Source organism: Mesoplodon bidens (assembly GCF_964165515.1).
Source record: "Mesoplodon bidens genome assembly, chromosome: 9".
Classification (NCBI taxonomy): Eukaryota; Metazoa; Chordata; class Mammalia; order Artiodactyla; family Ziphiidae; genus Mesoplodon; species Mesoplodon bidens.
In genome coordinates, this window is record NC_138166.1 from 69,705,402 (window position 1) to 69,727,788 (window position 22,387).

Below are 22,387 nucleotides of genomic sequence, written 5' to 3' on the forward strand. Positions count from 1 at the left end.
CAGTTTGCCATTCCAGGAAATCCCAGAGTATGTTTTAATCTTCTGCCCACAGCTTGCAAAGAAAGGTGAGAGAAGAACTAATCGATACCAGCACCCCAGCTGTGACCTGGCACATAAAGAAATCAAGAAAGTAAATCCCATCCATAATCTGTATAATTTAACACTTGGAAGAAAGCAACATCTGGGATCAACTCCAAGCGGGACAGTGTTGCTGGAATGTGTCTGTGCTTCCTGCACTGAGTGATAACCCGGTGACAAGGGAACACTCCAGGTCCTCACCAGTTCAGCAAAGGCAATGTCTTTTCCTAGCCAGGGGTAATCTACTCCAAAAAAGGGGTGAGTGAAGAGAAGGAAACATCTACTCCTTGCCAGTAGAGTGCCTGGCAAAGGCTCCCCTCACACTTCAAAGAGAGGGAAAGGTGGAACCCTTCCCCAAAGGTGGGTCCTGGACAAACTATTGTCTTGCTAGCCAGTCAAAATCCAGAAAGAAAGCTAATGTAATATACAGGAATGACTTTGTTTAAACCTTTCAGGGGACTCCAAAGTCCTATCCCCGGGCAAAGTTAGAAGAAAAAAAAAATTCCCTGTAACTATGACTCCCTGGAAAGGCTTTCCAGATTTTTTAAATTACAGGAAAATGAATTTAGAGCATAAGCAGATACCTACACATCATCTAAACCACTAGATCTACACCCAATTAAAAAAAAAGTACACCAATCAGCAGGACGGGGCATTATAGGAAATAGAGATTGTTAGTAAAATCCATAATGCTTTCTCTCTGTTAAACCTTCTGAGAGGTTATAATTGCATTTGGCTGCTGCAGGCTTGTCAGAGAGCCTGGCTTAATAGTCTCAACCTGAAAGGAGTAACTGCCAAGGGGCGACTCAGCTGAAACCAAACAACAAAAACGGGAACTGTAATCGGCCTGAAATGAAAGGAGGGAAAGGAAGGGAGACTCCTGTATTCATCAGTCAACATTAATGTCCTTTGTTGTTCACCTTTGCCCAGAAGAGCGAGCGCTACCCTGCTCCTTTTCCTCCAAACACCAGTGTCTGGGTAGTCCTTTCCTAAGAGCTGTCTCCTTGCCTCGAAGACCCAAGCTTTCCGATTCCCTCTCCCCATTAACACTCCACAGCTGTCCTCCACCACCCCACCCCCCAACCGGGCTCACCCCGGGCAGAGAGGGTGGTCAGAAGTAAAAACATTGCTGAAATACCCGTTCCCCTCCAAAGACCAAAGAGCAGAGCTCCGCAGATGTTGAAATTTACCAATTTCCCCCCGCCCCTCAACACACACTCGGTAACCCGGGATGGAAGGGAGGAGGGAGGCTCGGGCCGGACTCTGTCAGAGCGGCTCTTTTGAGGACGGTGCCACATTCCGCTCTCCGGGAATGTTGAAGGGAGGCAGAGAGAAGGTTTTGCGCCTCCCTTCTGTTTTGGGGATGTTCTCTCTACGCGACTGTTGTTGCCTCCCTTTCCACCCTGGGAAATCGTCACAGCCCTTGCCGTCTTTGGGGAAAAAGGAAAAGGAGGGAGAGGAACGCCGTTCGTCCTCCTCTTCCAACTTGACATACACACGCCCCGTCGCCACTCCGAACTCCGCAGGCAGAGCCCGCAGCAGGCGGACTGGCGGCGCGCTCCCCTCAGCCGTCCGAGCGCTCCCTCCGGGAGCCAGTGCCTGGAGCTTCCATCCGGTGTTAACGCGCGAGACCCCGGCGCGCACCCCTCTGCCCGGAGCTGGCTGGGCAAAGCCCCGAACCCGCAGCGCGATGCTAGGATTAGGCATTTCCAGCCGGGTGGAGAGAGAGGGGCGCGGGGGCAAGGACGCGAAATACGCACACGCTCTGGCCAGAGCGGAATAAAAGTTCGCCCAGCTGAGACTCACCCACGCCGTATTTCTCGTGCTCCGTAGGTATCCACATGGCTAGAGAGGGGTCCGGGGTCTTCGGGCTTTGGAATCCCCGCGCCCCTTCTCCAACTCACAACAATGCACAGCTCCCGAGTAGCGGTTGCAGCGCTGGAGCCCGGCGGCTCCGCGCGGGCTGCAGGCGCTGGGCAAGGTCTGCGCTGGAGGCTCCCGAGCCCGGCGTTGACACCGCGCGGCCGAGGCTGCGCCACCCGCCGCTCTCCCGGCGGCAGCTATTCACAGTCCTCCGACGCGCTCCCGGGGACCCGGAGGCGCAGTCATTGTTCTGATTCACTGAACTAAGCGAACACGCCGGGGCACTCTCGGGCGCACCCCCTCCCGCCAGCGCCTCTTCCAGCCCTCCCTGCCTAGCGCCCCCGCAGCATCCTGGGAGTTGTAGTTCTGGGCCACTCCATCCCGGAAGGAGGCGGGGAATTAGCGGCTGGGGGCGGGGATACGTTCCGCTCGCCACGTCCTATTGGCCCAGATAGTGACGGCGCGGCGTGGGAGTGGAGGAGACGCCGCGTCGATGGGGAGTTCATTTCCAATCACGTTTCCATTGGTTCCGCGCCTGTCCGCAGCCCCTCCTTTTTTTCCTCAGCCACGTAATGGCTGCTCCCAAGACACAGGGGGCTGCTACCCAAGGAGAGGAGGACGGTGATGGCAACCGTGGCGGAACTGGGGGTGTCAGTTATGAGGGTGAGTACGGTGCCTCTGAAGTGTCTTCCTTTCTCTCCGACCTGGAGTGCCGCTGACTGATGGGCGGACCCTAGCTCTAAGGCCACCTGAGCACGAGGGAACCTCGGGCAGGGCCCAGCGGGATGGGGTGGGGTCGGAGGCGGCTAGTTGTTGGGGGCTGTCTGGGAGGGAAGAGAAAATGGGATGCCATAGCTTCCGCAGCCAGGGAAGTTCCCTGGGCGTCTGCCCCACGTTTGGAGCTCCCACCTTTGCGCTCGCTGCCGAGTGGGCGTGGGTCATGTCACGTTCGTGCGTGGGTTATTGTAACTCTGGGATTAGCCACTCTTTTTCCTCGCCAGTACCCTACTCCTGCCTCGGTTTGCTTGGTTTGGCCTCGGGAGATAGGTTTTATTTGGGTTCGGGTGGATTTCCAGTTGCAGACTGGTTGGTCGCTGCTATCCACTTTACAGATTTTCTCAACTGCTGGCTACTGTAGCCTCTGAAGGGAAAGTGTGTGTGGCTCTCACAGTTTACCCCCTCGCTCGTTGACTGCCCCGGGCGTTCTCCAGGATTGAACGTGGAGCCTGGGAGATCTTCCCACACTGGGTCCTTAGAACGAGAGGAAGGGAAGTGTTAATTTGCAGTCATGGTTCCAGAGAAGATCATCACAGCTACTTCGGCTTCACTTGACTTTTAAGTTGCAATGTAGAGAGCAAAAATCACACTTTGAAAGCTGCTGGGGGGTTTTCTTTAGAATTCCTAGTTCCATTCTTTTACCTTTAGTCTGTCTATCCCCATCCCACTCTCTTCTTTTTTGATTTGATCATGTAACACAGCTAGTTGTCTTTTTCTAATGGACATGGTTTGGGGCTTAAATTTGGTTCTCCGTACTTGTTGGGGTTTTTAAAAATTTATTTCTTTGTTTTTGCTTTCATGGTTAAATTGACATTTTGTCTTAGCACAGAGATTTCTTCCCACTTCCTATCAGTGGAACCCCTAGCTTTGAAATTATTTCAGTACCTCTACCAAAGAAATCTTTGGCTAAGCTCCATACTTAAATATTGTGTTATATTCACACCCTAAACAGTTCATTTTGGGGTTGGCCATATAGTCAACTCTTATCTTGTAGTAACATGCTAAAGGTTTTCCATATTCTCAAAGTACCAGAGGGCCACCAGTTTAACATTTGAGGGTGAAATCTTTGGTGAATTTATCTCACAGATTAACTCATAAAAAAGAAAATTGGGTATGCCTTTCAAAAACATTATATAACTTTTAAATATCATTAGTTACTTTAAAATTATAAAACTTTTCATCATAAACAGTTCAAACCATTCAGAGATGTGTAAGGTAAAAAAAATGAAAGTTCCTGCACCACACACAGTCCCACTCCCAAAGTAACAACTCTTGGGAGTTTGGTGTTTGCTTTTTCTAATAAATTTTATATATGACACACATCTGTATGGTTTTGATTTTTTTTTAATCAAAAGGGATCATTCTATGTAAGCTTAAAGATCTGCCACCGTCTTTCTCCCAATGTTCTACTATAGACAGCCTTCCCTATGAGTATATTTGTTAATTCTATTTAAGGACTGTGCCCATAGTATTCCGTAATATGGACGTCCCATACTTTAACCATTCCTCTGTTAATGAACATATAGTGTAGCTTTAGTTTTTCAGTGATGTAGTGAACAGCTTTATATACATATCCTTGTCCACGGGGTGTGTATTTCTTGAGGAATTTGGTCAAAGGTGACACATGTTTAAAATTGTGATGTCACATTTTCCTCTTAACGGGTGTGTGTAGACATTCCTACCAGTAATAATATGAGTGTCCTTTTCTCCATATAATTACCAAGCTGGGATGACCAGTATTAATTCAGGATCAGTGTTTAGATGACCATTAGATTGAATTGAGTAACTGATAGAAAGCATAATTTTAGGTTGCAGTTTGTTTTCAACAGAAGTATTGAGCAGTGAATTTGCTGTATCTGTAACAAAAAAATTCCTCACCCGGGTTCAGAACTGCCCATCAGTGATTAGTGAGAATCAGTATTCTCAGTAATTTGTAGCAATCAATGGGAGAGCTTAATGGCTGATTTTTATGTCATTCTTACAAGGTAAAGTTGTCATTAAAAATTCCCTTAATACATATATACACTAATAAGTATAAAATGGATAACTAATAGGAACCTGCTATATAAAAAAATTAATTAAATTTAAAAATTAAAAAAAAAAATTCCCTTAATAACCTATGTATCATTCTGTGACTTTATCCACATTCTTTTCAAAGCCTGCAAAGTGTGATACAAATTATGGGTGGAAATAATGATGTTAAAAGTATGCATATTCATATTTTTTGTTAAGCAGCCACTTCAGCTATCAAGTATGTCTTTCCCTGTAAAATCATTAATTTCTTGAAAACTGCCTCTTTTAAGAGGTTTCCCTCTAATTCTAATTAAAATGTCAATCTGTGTGTTTAATATTCTGGGACAGAAGGGACTAGGGAGTCTTTTTATAGAAATCTGTGCAATTCTACAAGATTTCTGCTAGAATGAGTCACTGGACAGTATGCAGGCAGGTACGCCTTCCCTGAGGTCTGTGTGCCAGGCTTCCTGAGGCTCCATCTCTCAGGGAAGCCCTTGCTTTCCAAACATTTGAACGGTAACTAGGATTTCATATTGTCCCCTAAAATTAAGAACAGGTAACAGACTCAACATTTCTCACATTTGGGGATGTTACTGGGGAAATTTTTCTGATGGCAGTGATTTCGTCCGACAGTGTTAACCTGTGCTTCCATATTGTAGTACTCTGACAGAGTCAACTTTTTTCCCTACAAATGCATGTCCAGTAGATGATGATCATGGTAGTGCCTCTTTGGATTTATAAAGCTTTTCGTCTGGAGACCTTATTAATTCATTTGTGATGTCTCTAGAAGAAATGGGGATAGCAGGTGGCGTCAACTCCTCATTCTTGTATTTCCTATTTTGATAAATGGCATCAAGCCTTTTATAGAAACCGAGGAAGCACCCTTGATTCCTATCTTGCCCTCAGGTCCTGAATCTGATCAGCTACCACGCCTTATTTTCCTGTGCCTGAAAGAATCTTTTGAATCTGTTCTTTCTCTCCATCTCTTCAAGTAGCCACTATTCTGTTTCTAACCCTCACCGTTGCTGCTGAATTACCTGTGTCCCCACGCTCCAAACTGTACTCTTGGGGACCAAAACCGTGTCGTTTATTTTGTCTGCTTGACCCTGTTCTTGGCACCTCGTCAGTGTTTAATAAATGTTTGACCAGAACTGAATTCTAGCCTGGATGATTGCAAAACCTTCCTATTGATCTCAATGACTTTTTTTTTTTTTTCCTGGTGCATTGGGTCTTCTTTGCTGCGCGTGGGCTTTTCTCTAGTTGCGGCGACAGGGAGCCACTCTTCGTTGCGGTGCGTGGGCCTCTCATTGCGGTGGCTTCTCACTGCGGAGCAGGGTCTCTAGGCACGCAGGCCTCAGTAATTGAGGCTCACGGGCTCTAGAGCGCAGGCTCAGCAGCCGTGGCGCAGGGGCTTAGTTGCTCTGCCGCATGTGGGATCCTCCCAGACCAGGGCTCCAACCTGTGGCAGGCGGACTCTTAACTTCTGCGCCACCAGGGAAGCCCTGATCTCACTGACTCTTGATTTCCCCTTTCTTATTCCACCTTCCAAAATTCAAATGTATTCATGGATCTTCACTTCAAATCTTCAGTGTAACTCTAACGTGTTGCATTTAGGTTCCAATCTACTTATCCAGCTTCATCTTCAGTCACCCTGCTTCCCCTCCCAAATCTCCACTATCACACTTACACCATATCACATTGTAGTTATTTGTTGGCAGTTTTGTCTACACCAGTAGACTGAACTTCTTGAGGGCGAGAGTTGTCTTATTTTAGTTTTGTACATCCAGTGCCTATCAGAACTGTGTGTAGTAAACACTCTATAACAATTTAATGGTTAGAATCTTTGAAATTTATCCAAAGTACTTAGAATGACTGCTATTTTAAACAGAGGAATTGAAGTAGAATAAAAAACTGAGTAGATGTTGTGTGCTTGTGAAAGTTATGCATACCAATGTGTACTTGTGAAAGTTATGCATACCAACTGGAAAATTCAGAATGTCATCATGAAGTATCAACTTTGTCAGAGATAATCATAGTTAGCATTTAAGCATAGTTTTTCAGTCTTTTTCTAAGTGAAGTGTTAGTGTTTAGATAATGATTAAATAGTTAAGAGAATACTTCAGATCTGTCCTTTATAACTTTGAACCCATAACTGAGTAAACTGCTACAGAGGCCTTGAAATCTGTCTTCCATCATCTGTGTGGCTCTTATCCAGTTTTCCACAGGTTGTCATCTTACTTCCAGCATTAAGGCTTAAGTCCAGCCTTGTGTATTTGGCATGACAGTGGAAAGAGGACTAGACCCTATGTTGGAAAAACTGTATTTAAATTTCAATTCTGATATTTAGTAGCTGTATAATGTAGATTTATTACATATCTGCTACATTTATGAAAATATAGCTATAATATCTACCTTGCAGAGTTACTGTGATTATTGCATTGAATTATACATTTAGGAAAGCCCAAACGTATTTCCTTTTATAAAGTTGGAACTCAGTAAATATCAGTTGCATTCAATATAAAGATATGCTTAATTGAACTCTAAAACTGCCTGCTCTGATTAACTTAGAAGCAATCTAAATTGCGGTGTAACCAAGGGGAAGCTTAGGAATGTGGTGGTGATAACTGCTTAGGCTGCCCTTGCATTCCTAGGGGTTGTCAGGGTGTCTGTTGGTGCTCTGTACTGGTATTGCAACTATGTGCTCTGAAGGCCTTTTATATTATCTTCTATACCCTTTCTCAGCCCTGCCAAGCACTGCCCCCTCATACCCAGCTCCCAGCTCTTTACACATACACCCACATTCAGAGTCAGCAAGAAGCTTAGATAATCTTACATACTCAGATGGCCTTGCAAGGTACAGGCCAGAGGGTGTCAAGGAAGAAAAATAATTATAGATACTAGGTTTGGAGTAAGGTTCTGAAGGAATCTACTTCAGAACATCCTTTTGTTTTCCTTTAAAACATACATGGGACCCAGCTTGCAGGATATTGAGAAGATATTATAAAAGAGGTATTATAACAATGATGATACTGATGGTAGCTAACATTTGTAGAGCAGTAACTGTGCCAAGTACTGTTTCAAATACTTTTAGAGATCATTTTGTCTCACAACATCCCTGAGATAGATACTCATATTATCCCCTTTTTATTTAATACAAATGAGAATACTGGCGCAAAGAGCAACTTGCACAAGGCCACACAGTAACTGAAAGAGAACTTTTAACCCAATTACGACTATAAAGATGTCTCATAGTAACTAAATTCCATTGGATGAGGTCTGAAACATACTTTCCTTAAACATAACTTTGTTCTAAAGTTGATGTCACTATAGAAAGACAATATGGTATGAGAAAAGAGGTCAGGACAACTTAGGATCAAATCCTGGTTACTCACCAGCCACAGGCAAGTTAAGCAACCTCTGAACCTTAGTTTCTCATCTGTGAAATGGGTAATAATCACATCTGTCTTGCTGGAATGTTGAATTGAGTAGTGAGATTATAATTATAGTACCTAGTCTTCAATAAATGGTGACTTTTACTTCAGTCATAGGTTTAGGGACATCTTTGGCATGTGTGCCAGAGGTGATACAGGTGATGGTTTTGAGTGCTACAATCTTAACGTGTCTTTTCCATTTTAAGACCAGGTTTCTGTTACGGGATTTGGTGGGTACTTATAGTATCAGACACTGAGTTTACATACACTTCTAATTGTATTGACATAGATCTTGCGTTCATGCAGAAGAATAGCACTGTCCTCCACAGCACATTCTCATACACGTCCCATCTTGAAAAACTGAAGATGATATTGACCAGATTGATGTAATAAAAATCATACTTTCTTCTAAATGTAAATCCATGAGTATATAGAAATAAGAAGTACACCTGGGCTTCCCTGGTGGCGTGGTGGTTGAGGGTCCGCCTGCCAGTGCGGGGGACACGGGTTTGTGCCCCGGTCCGGGAGGATCCCACATGCCGTGAAGCGGCTGGGCCCGTGAGCCATGGCCACTGGGCCTGCGCGTCCGGAGCCTGTGCTCCGCTACGGGAGAGGCCACAGCAGTGAGAGGCCCGCGTACCGCAAAATAAATAAATAAATAAATAAAGAGTCAGAAATCTGGGTTCTTAGCCTGATGCTTTGTGGCAGTGTAAATTTCGGGAAAATCCTTTAAGCCCGCTGAGCCTCGGTCTCACAAAAATGCTGCAGGTAAGTACCTTGCTGATATTACTGGGAGGTTGAGTGAGACACTGTATATGAAAGCACTCTAAATTTTGATACACTATGAAAATGTAGGGATGAATGATGCTGATGAAGGTCTGTCACAAGAGGCAGTGGTGAGTCTTTGGAATTGGACAAACTGGATTCCAAAGTAGCTGTCGGTTAAAACCTGTGTAACCTTGAGTGAGTCAGGTGACCTCACTATTATTATCATCACAACTGCTGCTACTACTACAATAATCTGGAGATATGACTTTAAAATGATTGCATACTAATTAACATTAGAGTTTGAATCAAGACATATCCCTGATTTTATAATATACCCTTTGAGGACAGGGACTGTCACATATAGCTTTGGATCACCTCATCTTCTGGGACAGTGCCATGCTGTGTTGGCATTTGGTGTTGGTTGAGTGGTGACTGTGGATGGGCTCCGTGTTGGGTGCTGTATGGGGCACAAATGAAGAAGAACCCCTGGCCTTATCCTTGGGGACTTTTCAGTGTAATTGGTGAGGCTCCATATTCATATTTTACCAGAGCTAATCGGAGAGTCCTTTCTGTTTCCATATTACACTCTGGGAAGAACTGGATACATTTGAATCTGCAATTTGTATTCATTGACTGAGGAGCTGAGCAGTGTAAAGCTTTTAAATGTGGTTATTTTTAAAAGAAAGGAAATGCATGCTCATCTCCTGGTTTTCCTAACACTGTCCTTATTTTGTGTTTTTTCTAAACTGAAAGATGATTACAGAGTAATTACAAGTAATTACAGAGGCCCTGCCTTTAACAATTTTTTTTTTAGTGTTTTTATTCAAAAACTTAAGATTTGTTTCTTAAGAGAAAGACTTCGGAATTGTAATTGTGGTTATTGATTTAACACAATCTTTCTGTTATGTAACAGGCTGCTATTCACCAGTAATAGCCAATTAGAAAGGAAAATATCTTGTACCACAAATCGTAATTACCATTTTAAAGCAGTTAATAGCAGGAACTGTTGCTGAACTGTAACGTAACATCAATCAGGCTGTCTTTGCTAAAGCACCATACAACTAATTTCCACAAATGGAGGAGGGGAGAGGAAGTTCAGTGAAAAAGAGTCTGAAAGCTTATTGGACTTGCTTACAAACTAGTTGATGGATGGCTTTTGAAAGCTTTATAAATATGCACCCACATGAAGGAAAGTAATGCTGATAATCTACAGGGACTTTGAGTTATTTTTCCAACATCAATGATCATAGACTATATTGTTTAGTGGAAAGCCCACTGGACAAGGAGTTAAAAGACCTGGGTTTTAATCCCACTTCTGCTTCTGACTGGCTGTGTGATTTTAGAGAAGTTATTTGCACTTGTATTTAAGATTTCCTGGTTTGTAAATGAGAGAATTCTCTATATTAGCATCCTTTCAACTGATCTTCCAACCATCAATAAAAGAAAGAGAAGGTAGGCTTACAGCTAGGGAGCCCAATTATACATATCCTAGAGTCTGTGTAGAAAGAAAGAATATATATCTGGATTTTTCCCTTAAGAATTAGTTACACATTAGTTGCACATATGAATGTCACTAATCAGGTGTATCAAGTTAGAAAATTGGTGGAGAACCACTGGCAGTAGATAACTTCTAGGGTCTCTTAATCCAAAAGATTATGGATAGATCATTATGATGCATCCCATCTTCCCCATCTCCTCTCCTTTCCATGTTTTAATAAACAATGCAAATCTGAAAGAGCTTTGATAGAACTGAGAATTAGTTCATTCAGAAAATTTTATTAAGCATCTGCTGTGTGCAAGCTTCTATATTTTAGATGCTATAGAATACAAAGATGAAAATAAGATAGGTCTTGCCATGCAGGATCTTATGGCCTAATAGGAAGATAATAAGTGCATAAATAACTGTATTACAAAGTAGAAAGTGTTAAGGACCATCAGAGTGATCAAGATGGAGTTGAGCAAGAGAGATTGTGTGCAACAGGTGGTACTAGGTCTTGAAGTTGAATAGGATTTGGACATGCAGAAATAAGGAAAAGCGTTATAGACCTAGGCAAAGGGAGGGAACAACAGAAAAACTAAGGGCATCTACAGCAGGTAACAAGTCAAATTCATTTTGCCTGGATAAAGTGTTAGGTAAATGGAAGCAATAAAAAGAAGTTTGGACAGTTTGAAGCTAGATCATATAGCCTCAGACGTTAGACCCTGACTCTGCAGACTTGAGGAAAGGGAATGACAAGATCAATGTTTAATCAGATAACAATGTCCTGAAGAGGGAAAGTTGAGTCAGGAGGCAGGGGTATTTGCCAAAGAAAAAGATAACGAAGACTCATACTAGACTTTAATAATATGCCCTTGTTAATGAAGTCAGGTGATTAATCAGTCTTGTAAGGAAATTCCTGGGATTAGAGAAATATGCCAGGACAGAACAGGTTGTATATAAAGATTCTTTCCTTGATAGGTTGGGGTCTGCTTGGGCTCTGTACATAAGGAAGGCCCAGGGAGTACAGGCAGAGAACACCATATAGATGACAAAACAGGCATCAGAGTACAGACAGGTGGAGAGATCTGGGAGCAGGTACTATTAAAGAAAACCAGAGCTGGACAGTAGTTAAAGTGGTAAAGAACAGAGTTTAGTCATCAACAATTGCAATAGAAGGGAGGAGATCTCTGTATAGAATTGGGCTCAATTCCAGATTCAAGGAAAGGTGGAGATTTTTAGACAAGGAGCAGGTTGGGGAGGTTGGGTGATGGAAAATTACTAATAGGAAACATCAGGGGGATTCTGGTGTAAGGGAGCAAAGGGTTCATGTGCCTGTGGTGCAGAAAGCCAAACTCTGACAGTGGGAGTTTGCAACGAAGTCAGGATTTATTGCAGGGCACCAAGCAAGGGAGTGGGAGACAAGCCTCAATCCACTCCAATTTGGTCTTTGAGTTAGGATTTTTTTTTTAAAGGGAAAGAACAAAGAAGCTGGGGGTAATCATCATCTTGTGACATTTCTTTTTTTTTTTTTTTCGGTACACGGGCCTCTCACTGTTGTGGCCTCTCCCGTTGCGGAGCACAGGCTCCGGACGCGCAGGCTCAGCGGCCACGGCTCACGGGCCCAGCCGCTCCACGGCATGTGGGATCTTCCCAGACCGGGGCACGAACCCGTGTCCCCTGCATCAGCAGGCGGACTCTCAACTACTGCACCACCAGGGAAGCCCTCTGTGACGTTTCTTAATCGTTATTTTGGGAGTTAGGATGTCTCTGGTTTACAGTTCTCTGGCCATGTGGTCCATGGCTTGGGGGTCTATTAGCTCATGCCCTGGAGAAATAACCTGAGTTTGTACATTAATGATGATATCAACGACATTAGTTTTAGTCATCTGATTCTGGTTGATTAGTGTTCAGTTAGCACAGGATTGAGGTCAGAGGGGGACAAGAAAGGGAATAAAGTTTCAGATAGAGAGGTTAATCATAAACTCAGCAGGGCAACTCCATTTTAGGGGGACACGGTTTCACTGTATAAATAGGCTCAACAAAGTTCTTGCTGCAGGCCGGCCCGAGTAATATCACCTGGAGGATAGTAGAGGCAGAAGAGCCCCATCAGAGATGGCGGGTGGGGGATTCTCTCCAAACTGATTTAGCAGGATTCTTGCTAAAACCTGGCTATGCAAGTCTAGCATGGCTTGATCCAGAAAAGGGTTCAGAGGATCGTGACTAAAGTTTGGTCAAGGAGAGCACCTTTGTCATTAGCAGGAACACAACCACAGTAAACTGGACTTTAGAGACAGGATTCAAGTCAGTTCAAAAGCCTTAGAGAAACAAGTTTAGAGGAACATGGATTCTGGGTGAGACATGGATTCTGGTTTCTGGTATCAGGGCAGCAGGTTGAAGACTCATTTACTAGAAAAGGTATACAAGTTGAGGCTTGGTTCCAAGAAATTAGTCACATGCCCAGTGACTAGCATCCCAGTCCCAGATGGAGGTGAAGCCAAGAAGACTGGGTTGGTATAGAGCCACTGGCTTGAGGTGGTCCCCTGCTGGAGCAGAGCCAAACTGCTGGTGAGCTTAGAGATCCCTGCGGATGCTGATTGGCAGTGTTAGCAGGGGCCTAGCTGCAGGCAACTCATTACAGTTGCCCATATGGCCACTGAACTCCTAACCCTGTGCTCATTAATCCCGAATAATCAGCCAGTTGTAATATAATTCTCAAGTATAGGGTGATAATACCCTTTCTTTTTCATGACCCCTAGACTACATGGGTATTTGATACCACAGAGAAAGATTCCTGTTCTTGATCTTTTTCCTTTTGAAACATCTTAGAGTTATTGACAAAACAGATTAAAGTATGTTAACTATTTCCCCCATTTATAAGGTGTGTTTAAGTATCAGTTGTTATAGTTGTTTCCATAAATAGAGCACAGTCCTGTTTTCCTTTCATTACATGAGTCCCAGAGTATATCCAACCATATAGATTTACATGTTCTTAGAGTCTAAATGAATTTAAAATGAATAAAACCTTTAAGTAATGGACTGAAAACAGATTCATTTCTTTGATATCATACTTTCGAGATACATTCATAGAAAATTGTGTTCTTGTTTTTGTTCATCTATGTGATGGAAGTAGGTAGGGCTAATGTAAATTTAATATCTATTTATGTTTTTAGGGACAATATTTCAGGACTCCATAGAATTCTACGACAGAAAAAGTATTAATACCATTTTACACAAAGAAATTTTCATGTGCAAATACTGAGGTAAATAAAGCTACGTAGCATTCTTACTTCAGGACTTTTTAGTATGCAAATTTTTGTGACCATCCAAGAGTTAAATATTACATTGCAGTTTCCCAAATATTTAACTACACTACCTTTTTCTCAAATAACACCTATTAACATTTAATGGGATGCTAGTGTTCTGTGGAATTTGATCATATTTAACAGATCATATTTATTAAGAACTTCGACACACCCAACAGTTCCATCTGTAAACATCTTCAAGAAGAGATCATTCACCCTGTATCTATAATAATAACCATTGTCATTCATTTTATAGCTTTCCTGTTTTACTTCCAGCCCTTAGTGGGGAAAGAATAAATGTAGAGTATTAAGCCCAAGGTAAACACAACAAACATAGCTATTTGTTTTGTCTCAGAGAGATGTGACTTCCTCTAAGTAGCATTTTTCCCCCTTTCAAAAGCTAGAATTTTTTTGATAATGTTCAAGATAGCATTGAAATAAATATTTGTATAAATAAAACCTACCACTTTAGCACAGTATGAGGACTCTTCAAATTGTTGTCTTTTGTTTATTTCAGTGTCCCTTCCTTAGTACATTAGAATTAAGATTTGAATATTGAACGATAAAAAAAGGAAATTGTTCCCAAGTAACCGATTTCTGATCTACTGTTCCAGAGCACTCAAGCCTGTGCTGCTTTTTAAGCCAGGTAACCATAGCTATTTAATGCATTATTTAAGGTTATAAAATTTTAATTCACATTCTTCTATCAGCTTTCTTTGACTTCAAGAATGTAGGTTAGTTGCAATTTTTTTCTAATTGCCTGTGTTTGGCATCATTGTCAGAAATGTCAATTTCTGAATTACTGTTTATTAATGAAATGATGAATCCAGGCATCTCTTTGATGTAAAATCCACAACTAGTGTGATATAGAGGAATTTTTTAGTGAAGGTTTTTTTTTTAAACAGCTTAGAAATGATTCATGGGACCATTGTTATTCACGTCTAGTTAGCAGTATTCAGAGCCAACTGGCAAGTCTCCATTTCTTCAGGATTCTCACTGTTATATTAAATGTGGTTTCAAAGTAGACTGATTTAGGCAAGCAGCGTGTAAGTGAAATAACTGGATTGCTCTCTTCATCTTCTCACATTTTCTAAAAATTACGTTTGCTGATATCCTTTGTGACAATACATTAATGAATCAGATTCTGAATTCATCTTACTTATAGATAGTTATCAAAAATTATTGTTATTAATATTAGCTGACCATTGGACCCTGCTGTGAAGTGTACACATACTTGTGGAAACTCATACACATTTTCATATACTTATGGGCAACATTTTTTAATGTTATATCCTTCATAAGTTATACTTCATAAATATTATAATCTTCATAAATATATAACCTCCTCCCTTTCTCTTTCTGGGTTAGTTATACTTGTATTTCAAATCTTAGCTTAAATGTCACTTTATGTGAAGCTATTCTTGAAACATAGTGTGAATTAGCTACACACTTCTTTGTAGCTTAATCATATTATACTATATAATTATCTAGGAGAATCTCATTACCTGCTTTGTAGAGAGAGAAATTTTAATTCTAATAGTTCCATTGATATATACTATGATACTTTTCAAGGGCTACCTGTAACAAATTACACAAACCAGGTGGCTTAAAGCAGCAGAAGTTTGTTCTCTCACAGTTCTTAAGGCCAGAAGACGGAAATCAAGGAGTCAGCAGGGCCACTCTCCCTCTTCTCTAGAGTAGAATCCCTTTCCTTGCCTCTTCCAGCTTCTGGTGGCACCAGGCATTCCTTGACTTGTGGCAGCATAACTCTACCTCCGTCTTCAACTTGTCTGAGAGGTTAGGTAGGCTTCACGAGGAGGTGAGACCTAAGCACTGGTCTTTGCCAGGTGGGGTAGGTCTTCTTGATAGAGGACGCTGCATGAGGAAGGGCTTGGAGAACCTCTAGACCTGCATACTATCAAAGTCTGAAATGATGTGGTAGAGTAGGAGACAAGGCTAAAAAGGGCACACAGGCTGTATTAAAAAGGAGCCTGTGGGCCATGCAGAAGAACTTGGGTTATGGCCTACATAACAGGGAGTGTTTTAGGCGGGTGAGAAACATGAATCAGATTTGCTGGATAGGAACAGCCTTGTGGCAGTTATAATGTGAAGATGAATACAGACTTCAGAGGCTCTTGTGAGAAAAGCACATTCCTTATGTAGTCCAAACTAGGTGCCAAGCTAAATAAGTCTCTCTAAAATGTGTAAACCATGATGTAACCTTCCAGCTCAGAAACCAGCTATAATTTCTCTGTGCCTATAGGAAAAATCCCAAAATGAAAGGAAAGCTTTATTCAGGACTCCTCATTGCCTGACCCCACTAATTTAATCTGCTGCTTCTCAACCACAGAGATGGCTGTGAGTTTTCTTTTACTGCCTTGTTTGTGACCACACCTCAGGTGTGAGTCCCACACTAGAAGAATAATCTAAGGGGCACAGATGGAAGAGTAAAGCCTGTTCGTTGCGTGCTCACTTGACTTTGTCATGTGGAAATCTTCACTTTTAAATTTTATTTTCTAGATGAAAGTGAATTTTTAAAGTTTTTAATGTTTTTCTTTATTATTTCCAAGAAATTTTTGTTCTCTAAGAAAAGTTGGTATTTTTTTCCATAATTAAAAATGGCTATATACCCTGCAATTCTGAATTTTTGTTTTGATCCATGGCAAGTTTTACCAGATACTCCTAATTAAGCTCCAGATTTTATACAAACTTCTAAGAATTTTCAAACAAGATCTTACATCATTTGGGAGAGAGGGTGATTGTGTATCTTTAAAATTGTGTGCATGCACGTGTATATGTAAAAAAAAGAAGTTGATTTGTTGTAACCATTTTTAAATGTTGATGTGTTAATTGGAGTGAAGTTTAGTCTGATTAACCAGAAAGGGGAAACGCTGCTTTATTGCTGTAATTTTTCTCTTATTGAAAACTTTTTACATATCTACTGCAAATCCTTAATTCTGATTTAGCACAACTGATAAATCCAAGGTCATCCTTTCAGAGGCATTTAATCCTCCACTGTAGTACTTGTTTTTAATGATAAACTGCATTTTTGTGAGTAGCCCAGTTACTTATGAAGACTCTGATGAATGCCATCTGGTCCTAATGATGGATTGCAACTTCTCAGATTGCTTTTTTTGTGTGCTTCCATCTCCATGTTCCCCTATTTTTCCATTTTGATAATTTATTGTCGTAACAGGTTACTTCATCGCCAATAAGTGTTCTTTACTGTTTTTCTTTAAATTTTCTTTAACATGAATGATATCTTTCATTTCTGAAAATAATCAAACATCAGCATGGTACTGTTTTATATCATGTATTAGGATCAAGTCACCCATAGGACTTACTAATTAAAGGAATCTTTCAGTTGATCATTATGCAGCTTATCTTATATATTCCTTCCTAATATCAAGTGTATTTTCTGGAAATCAGTAATTTGGGGGAGGGGAGTCTAATCTACTATTTCAGAAACACAGACAAGATAGTAGTTTCCACTTCATTAGGAAAGAAGATTGGTATCAATTTAAAATAGTCTGCTGTTTTCTCCAGTTAGTTCCCTTGGTAAAAACAGAGTAGTATCCAGGGACTGTCACCCACTTCTGCCGAAAAAAAAGGGTTTTATTCCCCCTTAACTACAGTGATTTCAAAGCCTTTGTCCTATAAGTGTCATATATTAAAGACTGGACAGATGATTTTAAAAGTGAATAATGAGATCTGGGGAATTAAGATAGAGATTGGGAGTCAATATAATTGGAATTAAAGTCTCAGGGGAAGACAACATGAATTGCAGGAAAAAGGAACAATGTATCAACGAGACAATAGAAGAAACCTTGTGAAATCAAGATGTGTTCATTTGGAGAATTAGAACGACATAGTCTGGAATAGTTTGTAGATTAGCACTTAAATTCATGTAGGGTAATGCTCTGAATTTTCAAGTGTTCCTCTGTAGTACCTGTTTTAAGTTGATTTGCCTTCTTTGAATTAATTTGAAAACCAGATTACAAATGAAATACTGAGAATTGAGGCCACTTCTCTGAAGTTACTCGAAGTGTAGACGTGTGTATGTGAACAAACAATAGCACAACTACTAGTTGATGATAATGTAAGTGCTGCAAGCAATGGGCAAGAGTTGAAACTGCATGCTGTCTGGGATGTCCTCTCCTCAAGATCCCCTTAAGTCCTGAATCTGAGTAATAATTTAATAGCAGTTTTGTCGTTAGAGCAGTTCTGAATCAACTGTTGTATGCAGTGTCCAAAGCAAGAATCTAGTGATGCAGTTCTTACCCTGTCAACCTCACTACACTGCACTTTTGTCTGTAGTCACTGGAGTACCTTATAATCTTGAGAGTGATGGCTGGTGGTTCCAAAAGCCTACAGTTATTTGAATAGTCCACTTCCATTATCCCTGCATAGTTTGAGAAATTTTGTCATCTTCTGACCAGTCTAACCCTAACTCATATTCTCTCTGACTAGAGTATCTTTTCCCTGCCCTTCTACTTTACAACCCCTACTCATTCCTCAAGAGTCAGTTTAGATGACACCTTCACCTGTTCTGTGAAATGTTCTTGTTGACTCCTTGTCTGCACCCAAAAGTTAACCCAGTATTTTCTGGGTTTTTTTTAAATATTTACTTATTTTATTCATTTTTTTGGCCATGTCAAGTCTTAGTTGCGGCACACAGGATCTTCGTTGAGGTATGCGGGATCTTTCATTGCACTGCACAGTCTCTTCATTGCAGTGCTCAGTCTTCTCTCTAGTTGTGGCATGCAGGTTTTCTCTCTCTAGTTGTGGCGCATGGGCTTCGGGCGCGTGGGCTCTGTAGTTTGTGGCCCTCAGACTCTCTTGATGATGCACATGAGCTCAATAGTTGTGGAGCACAGGCTTAGTTGCCCTGCAGCATGTGGGATCTTAGTTCCCTGACCAGGGATCAAACCCACATACCCTGCATTGGAAGGCAGATTCTTTACCCCTGGACCACCAGGGAAGTCCCACATTTTCTCTTCTTAATGTTTTGTTTCCATCATCAGTTTCTCGTTTCAGCTGCCATTTTGGGATTGTGACCTCAATACACTTTGCTCCCGTATTTTTTTTTGGCTGTGTTGGGTCTTCGTTTCTGTGCGAGGGCTTCCTCTAGTTGTGGCAAGCAGGGGCCACTCTTCATTGTGGTGTGCAGGCCTCTCACTATCGCGGCCTCTCTTGTTGCGGAGCATAGGCTCCAGACGTGCAGGCTCAGTAGTTGTGGCTCACGGGCCTAGTTGCTCCGCGGCATGCGGGATCTTCCCAGACCAGGGCTTGAACCCGTGTCCCCTGCATTGGCAGGCAGATTCTCAACCACTGCACCACCAGGGTGCTCCTGTATTTTATGTTCAGATGCTCAGTCAGTGACGTCAGCATTACTCCTCAGTTGACACTTGACACTTGGATGGGATTAGACATCCGTCTGCTGTATATCCAGGGCTGAGGCACCCCTGGATTCATCTTCTTTCTCCTGCCTTTCATCTATTCGAAGCTACTGTCCTTGCAGAGCCAATACTACACTGACTGTCCTCCACAATTCTCCCCATATTTTCCAAGTCATATGGAAAGTCACAGTCCTCCAAGTCATATTTTCTGGAGCATGATTCCAGGCTTGATCTCATTCTATCACTTCAACTACATTTAGAAGATAAGCAAGTTACTGAGCAAAAAGCACAAGTTACACAACTAGTTTTTAGCAAGCAGTGCTATCATTGGAACCCCTATATCTATTTACTCTTAGTGCATTATCATTATAACAAACCACAAATTCTCTCATGCCATCGTTCTGTTTGTTTGTTTGTTTGTTTGTTTTGCAGTATGTGGGCCTCTCACTGTTGTGGCCTCTCCCGTTGCGGAGCACAGGCTCCGGATGCGCAGGCTCAACGGCGATGGCTCACGGGCCCAGCCGCTCCACGGCATGTGGAATCTTCCCAGACCGGGGCACGAACCCGTGTCCCCTGCATCAGCAGGCGGACTCTCAACCACTGCGCCACCAGGGAAGCCCTCATGCTATCGTTTTAAATATCTCTGCTTCGAATGAATTTTTAGGTAATTTTTGTGTATGGTGTAAGGAAGTGGCCCAGCTCTATCCTTTTGCATATGGATATCCAGCTGTTCCAGCACCATTTGTTGAAAAGACTATTGTTTCCCCAACTGAATTGTCTTGGCATCCTTGTCAAAAATCAATTGATCATAAATTGTGAGGATAAATTTCTGAACTCTCGGTTCTCTTCCATTGATCTATATTTATCTTTTCTTATTCCAGTACCACCCTGTCTTAATTACTGTAGCGTTTTAGAAAGTTTTGAAGTCCATTAAGTGTGAGATCCTCAACTTTGTTCTTCTTTTTTTTTTTTTTTTTTTTACTTACCTGCTGATTTTTTAGCATTCAAGAACATCAAAAGAAAGACAAATACCAGCAGTAACCCTTTGGTTTACCATAAAAATAATCTCTTGAAATCTCTTCTTAATTGGCTGTTTTCAGGTACTATTCTTTGATTACACTAGACCCAGGTAGTAATCTGGGGCAGGTGGTATCTGAACCTTTCTGGGCTTTAGTTTTTTCTGGTGGTTAGACATTGAGTCAGATACCCTTCCAGGCCCTTGGTAGCCTTTAAAAAACTCGGGCTCAGTAATTTCTATTTCCTTCTCTAGTGAACAGGTAAGTAAAGTATAGGCAAGAAAGAGGATTTCCTGGTGGGTCAGTATTAATGGAGTACCCATGTTGTACAATTCACAGTAAGTATTAGGATGAAAAGCTTAAATGGTTGTGAGTGCTATGGTAAATAGCTTAAGTTTTGTTGACCCTAAAAATTCTACAAATCCTTTCACTAACAATCATTCACCTTCCATGTTTGTAATTAATCTAATATTTTAAACTAGAACCCAAATAACACTTTTAGAAACATTTACACTGTAAAAGGGAGTCTCTCTGTGCAAGTAAGATATAGTTCCTGTGACAATGAATGCAGTATTAAACCTGATTATATATGATATTTATATTTCTTTGTCACCCATATTTCTCCTAACAGGCATTCTCCTAGGTTCTGTATTTATGTAACCTATTGAGGTTTGAAGTAGTGTTTTCTGTTGTAATTTTAGATCATTATATACTTCTCTCCATCAAGTTGGACCCTTTGACATTCTGGGTACCAGTGACTTCAACTTCCTTAGAATTAAAACAGAAAAATTGGGCTTCCCTGGTGGCGCAGTGGTTGAGAGTCCGCCTGCCGATGCAGGGGACACGGGTTCGTGCCCCGGTCCGGGAAGATCCCACGTGCCGCAGAGCGGCTGGGCCCGTGAGCCATGGCTGCTGAGCCTGCGTGTCCGGAGCCTGTGCTCCGCAACGGGAAAGGCCACAACAGTGAGAGGCCCACATACTGCCAAAAAAAAAAAAAAAAAAAACAGAAAAATTACTATACGTGCATTTTTATATACAGAAAAGATACACAGAGTAAAAAAAAGAATAAATACATTTTTTTAACCAGATGGTTTTTAAATATATATATGTATATAGTTTTCTTTATTATATCTTTCTGATAAGTTACATGATATCTATCTTTATGAAGTCACTTAGTTGCCTAATTGTATTAATCTATCTAGATTAGAATTTATGGTCATGTGATTAGTTGATAAGCTTCTTAAAACAAATCTACATTTTATATTATAATCCTGATATATGCATTAAACATAATTTTTATAATTTAATAGTTTAAAGCCTAATAATATGCAGTTATTTGTGTGATTAGAAAAAATTTCAAAAGACAATTATGAACAATTTTCAAAAATGAAATGTAATGTGTTGTACACATTGCTAACCTAGGAAAAGAAGCACAAATCCTGTTATTTTATTTCACTTTGAATACCTGGTTACTGGCAAGGAAGAGGTCAAATTATATGTCTTTTGAACAATTATTTCTGTTTATAATGTCCAAAATAATTTTTTTTTTCTCATACATGTTCTTCTTAACTAACTTTCCATTCAGAAACTTACTCCTCTTCCTGGCTTTCTGATTACTTAGTAACTACTCTTCTCCCAGTTATTTTGGCTCATGGTTCTTCAAGTCCTCATTTCCTCTTTTCAGTTGTTCCTTCACCTCCACCCCAAGCCACTGACAGCAGTTAACCCATACATTGCTTTGGGATCCATGGGCTCTGAGGGCCGGTACAGCTGGGTGAATATGAGAGAGAATGCTAGCTGAAGCTCCAGCCACCCTTCTCTCTTCCTGGGGTTCTCACACAGGTTGAAAGCGGGAGAAGGAAGAGCAGGCAGAGGGAAGGAAGTGAAGAAGAACTTGGGCTCTGTGTGGTTGCGACCTCTTAGATCCTGTTCTGATGTCCTTTTCACGCCATTACAAGGGAGAGGCTCAGGTCCGCGATTGTGGGTTTATTAGTTTGCTGTGGCTGCCATAACACAGTACCACAGACTGGGTAGCTTAAACAAGAGAAATTTATTGTCTCAAAGGTTCTGGAGGCTGATAGTGTGAAATCAAGGTGTCAGCAGAGTTGGTTCCTTCTGAGGGTTGTGAGGGAGAATCTGTTTCCTACCTCTCCTAGGTTCTGCTGGTTTGCTGGCAGTCTTTGGCATTTCTTGGCTTAGAAGTGCATCATCCTGATCTATGCCATCCACCTCAGATTGTATCCTCCCTGTGTGGTGTGGC

The 22,387-nt window shown here is 41.5% G+C and overlaps 2 protein-coding genes across 5 annotated transcripts in view; one reads left to right on the top strand and one right to left on the bottom strand.

Moving 5' to 3' along the window:
- DOCK4 (dedicator of cytokinesis 4) overlaps positions 1 to 2,213 on the bottom strand; it is a 487,691-nt gene extending 485,478 nt beyond the window's left edge. For both annotated transcript variants that reach the window (XM_081243754.1, XM_081243753.1), the window contains exon 1: positions 1,885 to 2,213. In XM_081243754.1, the coding sequence (XP_081099880.1) occupies positions 1,885 to 1,921 (37 nt within the window). In that variant the 5' untranslated portion in view covers positions 1,922 to 2,213. The remainder of the gene's footprint in view (positions 1 to 1,884) is intronic.
- A 269-nt stretch (positions 2,214 to 2,482) lies between these two features.
- ZNF277 (zinc finger protein 277) overlaps positions 2,483 to 22,387 on the top strand; it is a 118,915-nt gene continuing 99,010 nt past the window's right edge. The window contains exon 1 of one of the 3 annotated variants that reach the window (XM_081244672.1): positions 2,483 to 2,604. In XM_081244672.1, coding sequence (XP_081100798.1) covers positions 2,514 to 2,604 — 91 coding nt within the window. In that variant the 5' untranslated portion in view covers positions 2,483 to 2,513. The remainder of the gene's footprint in view (positions 2,605 to 22,387) is intronic. The other 2 variants (XM_081244673.1, XM_081244674.1) reach the window with 2 other exon arrangements.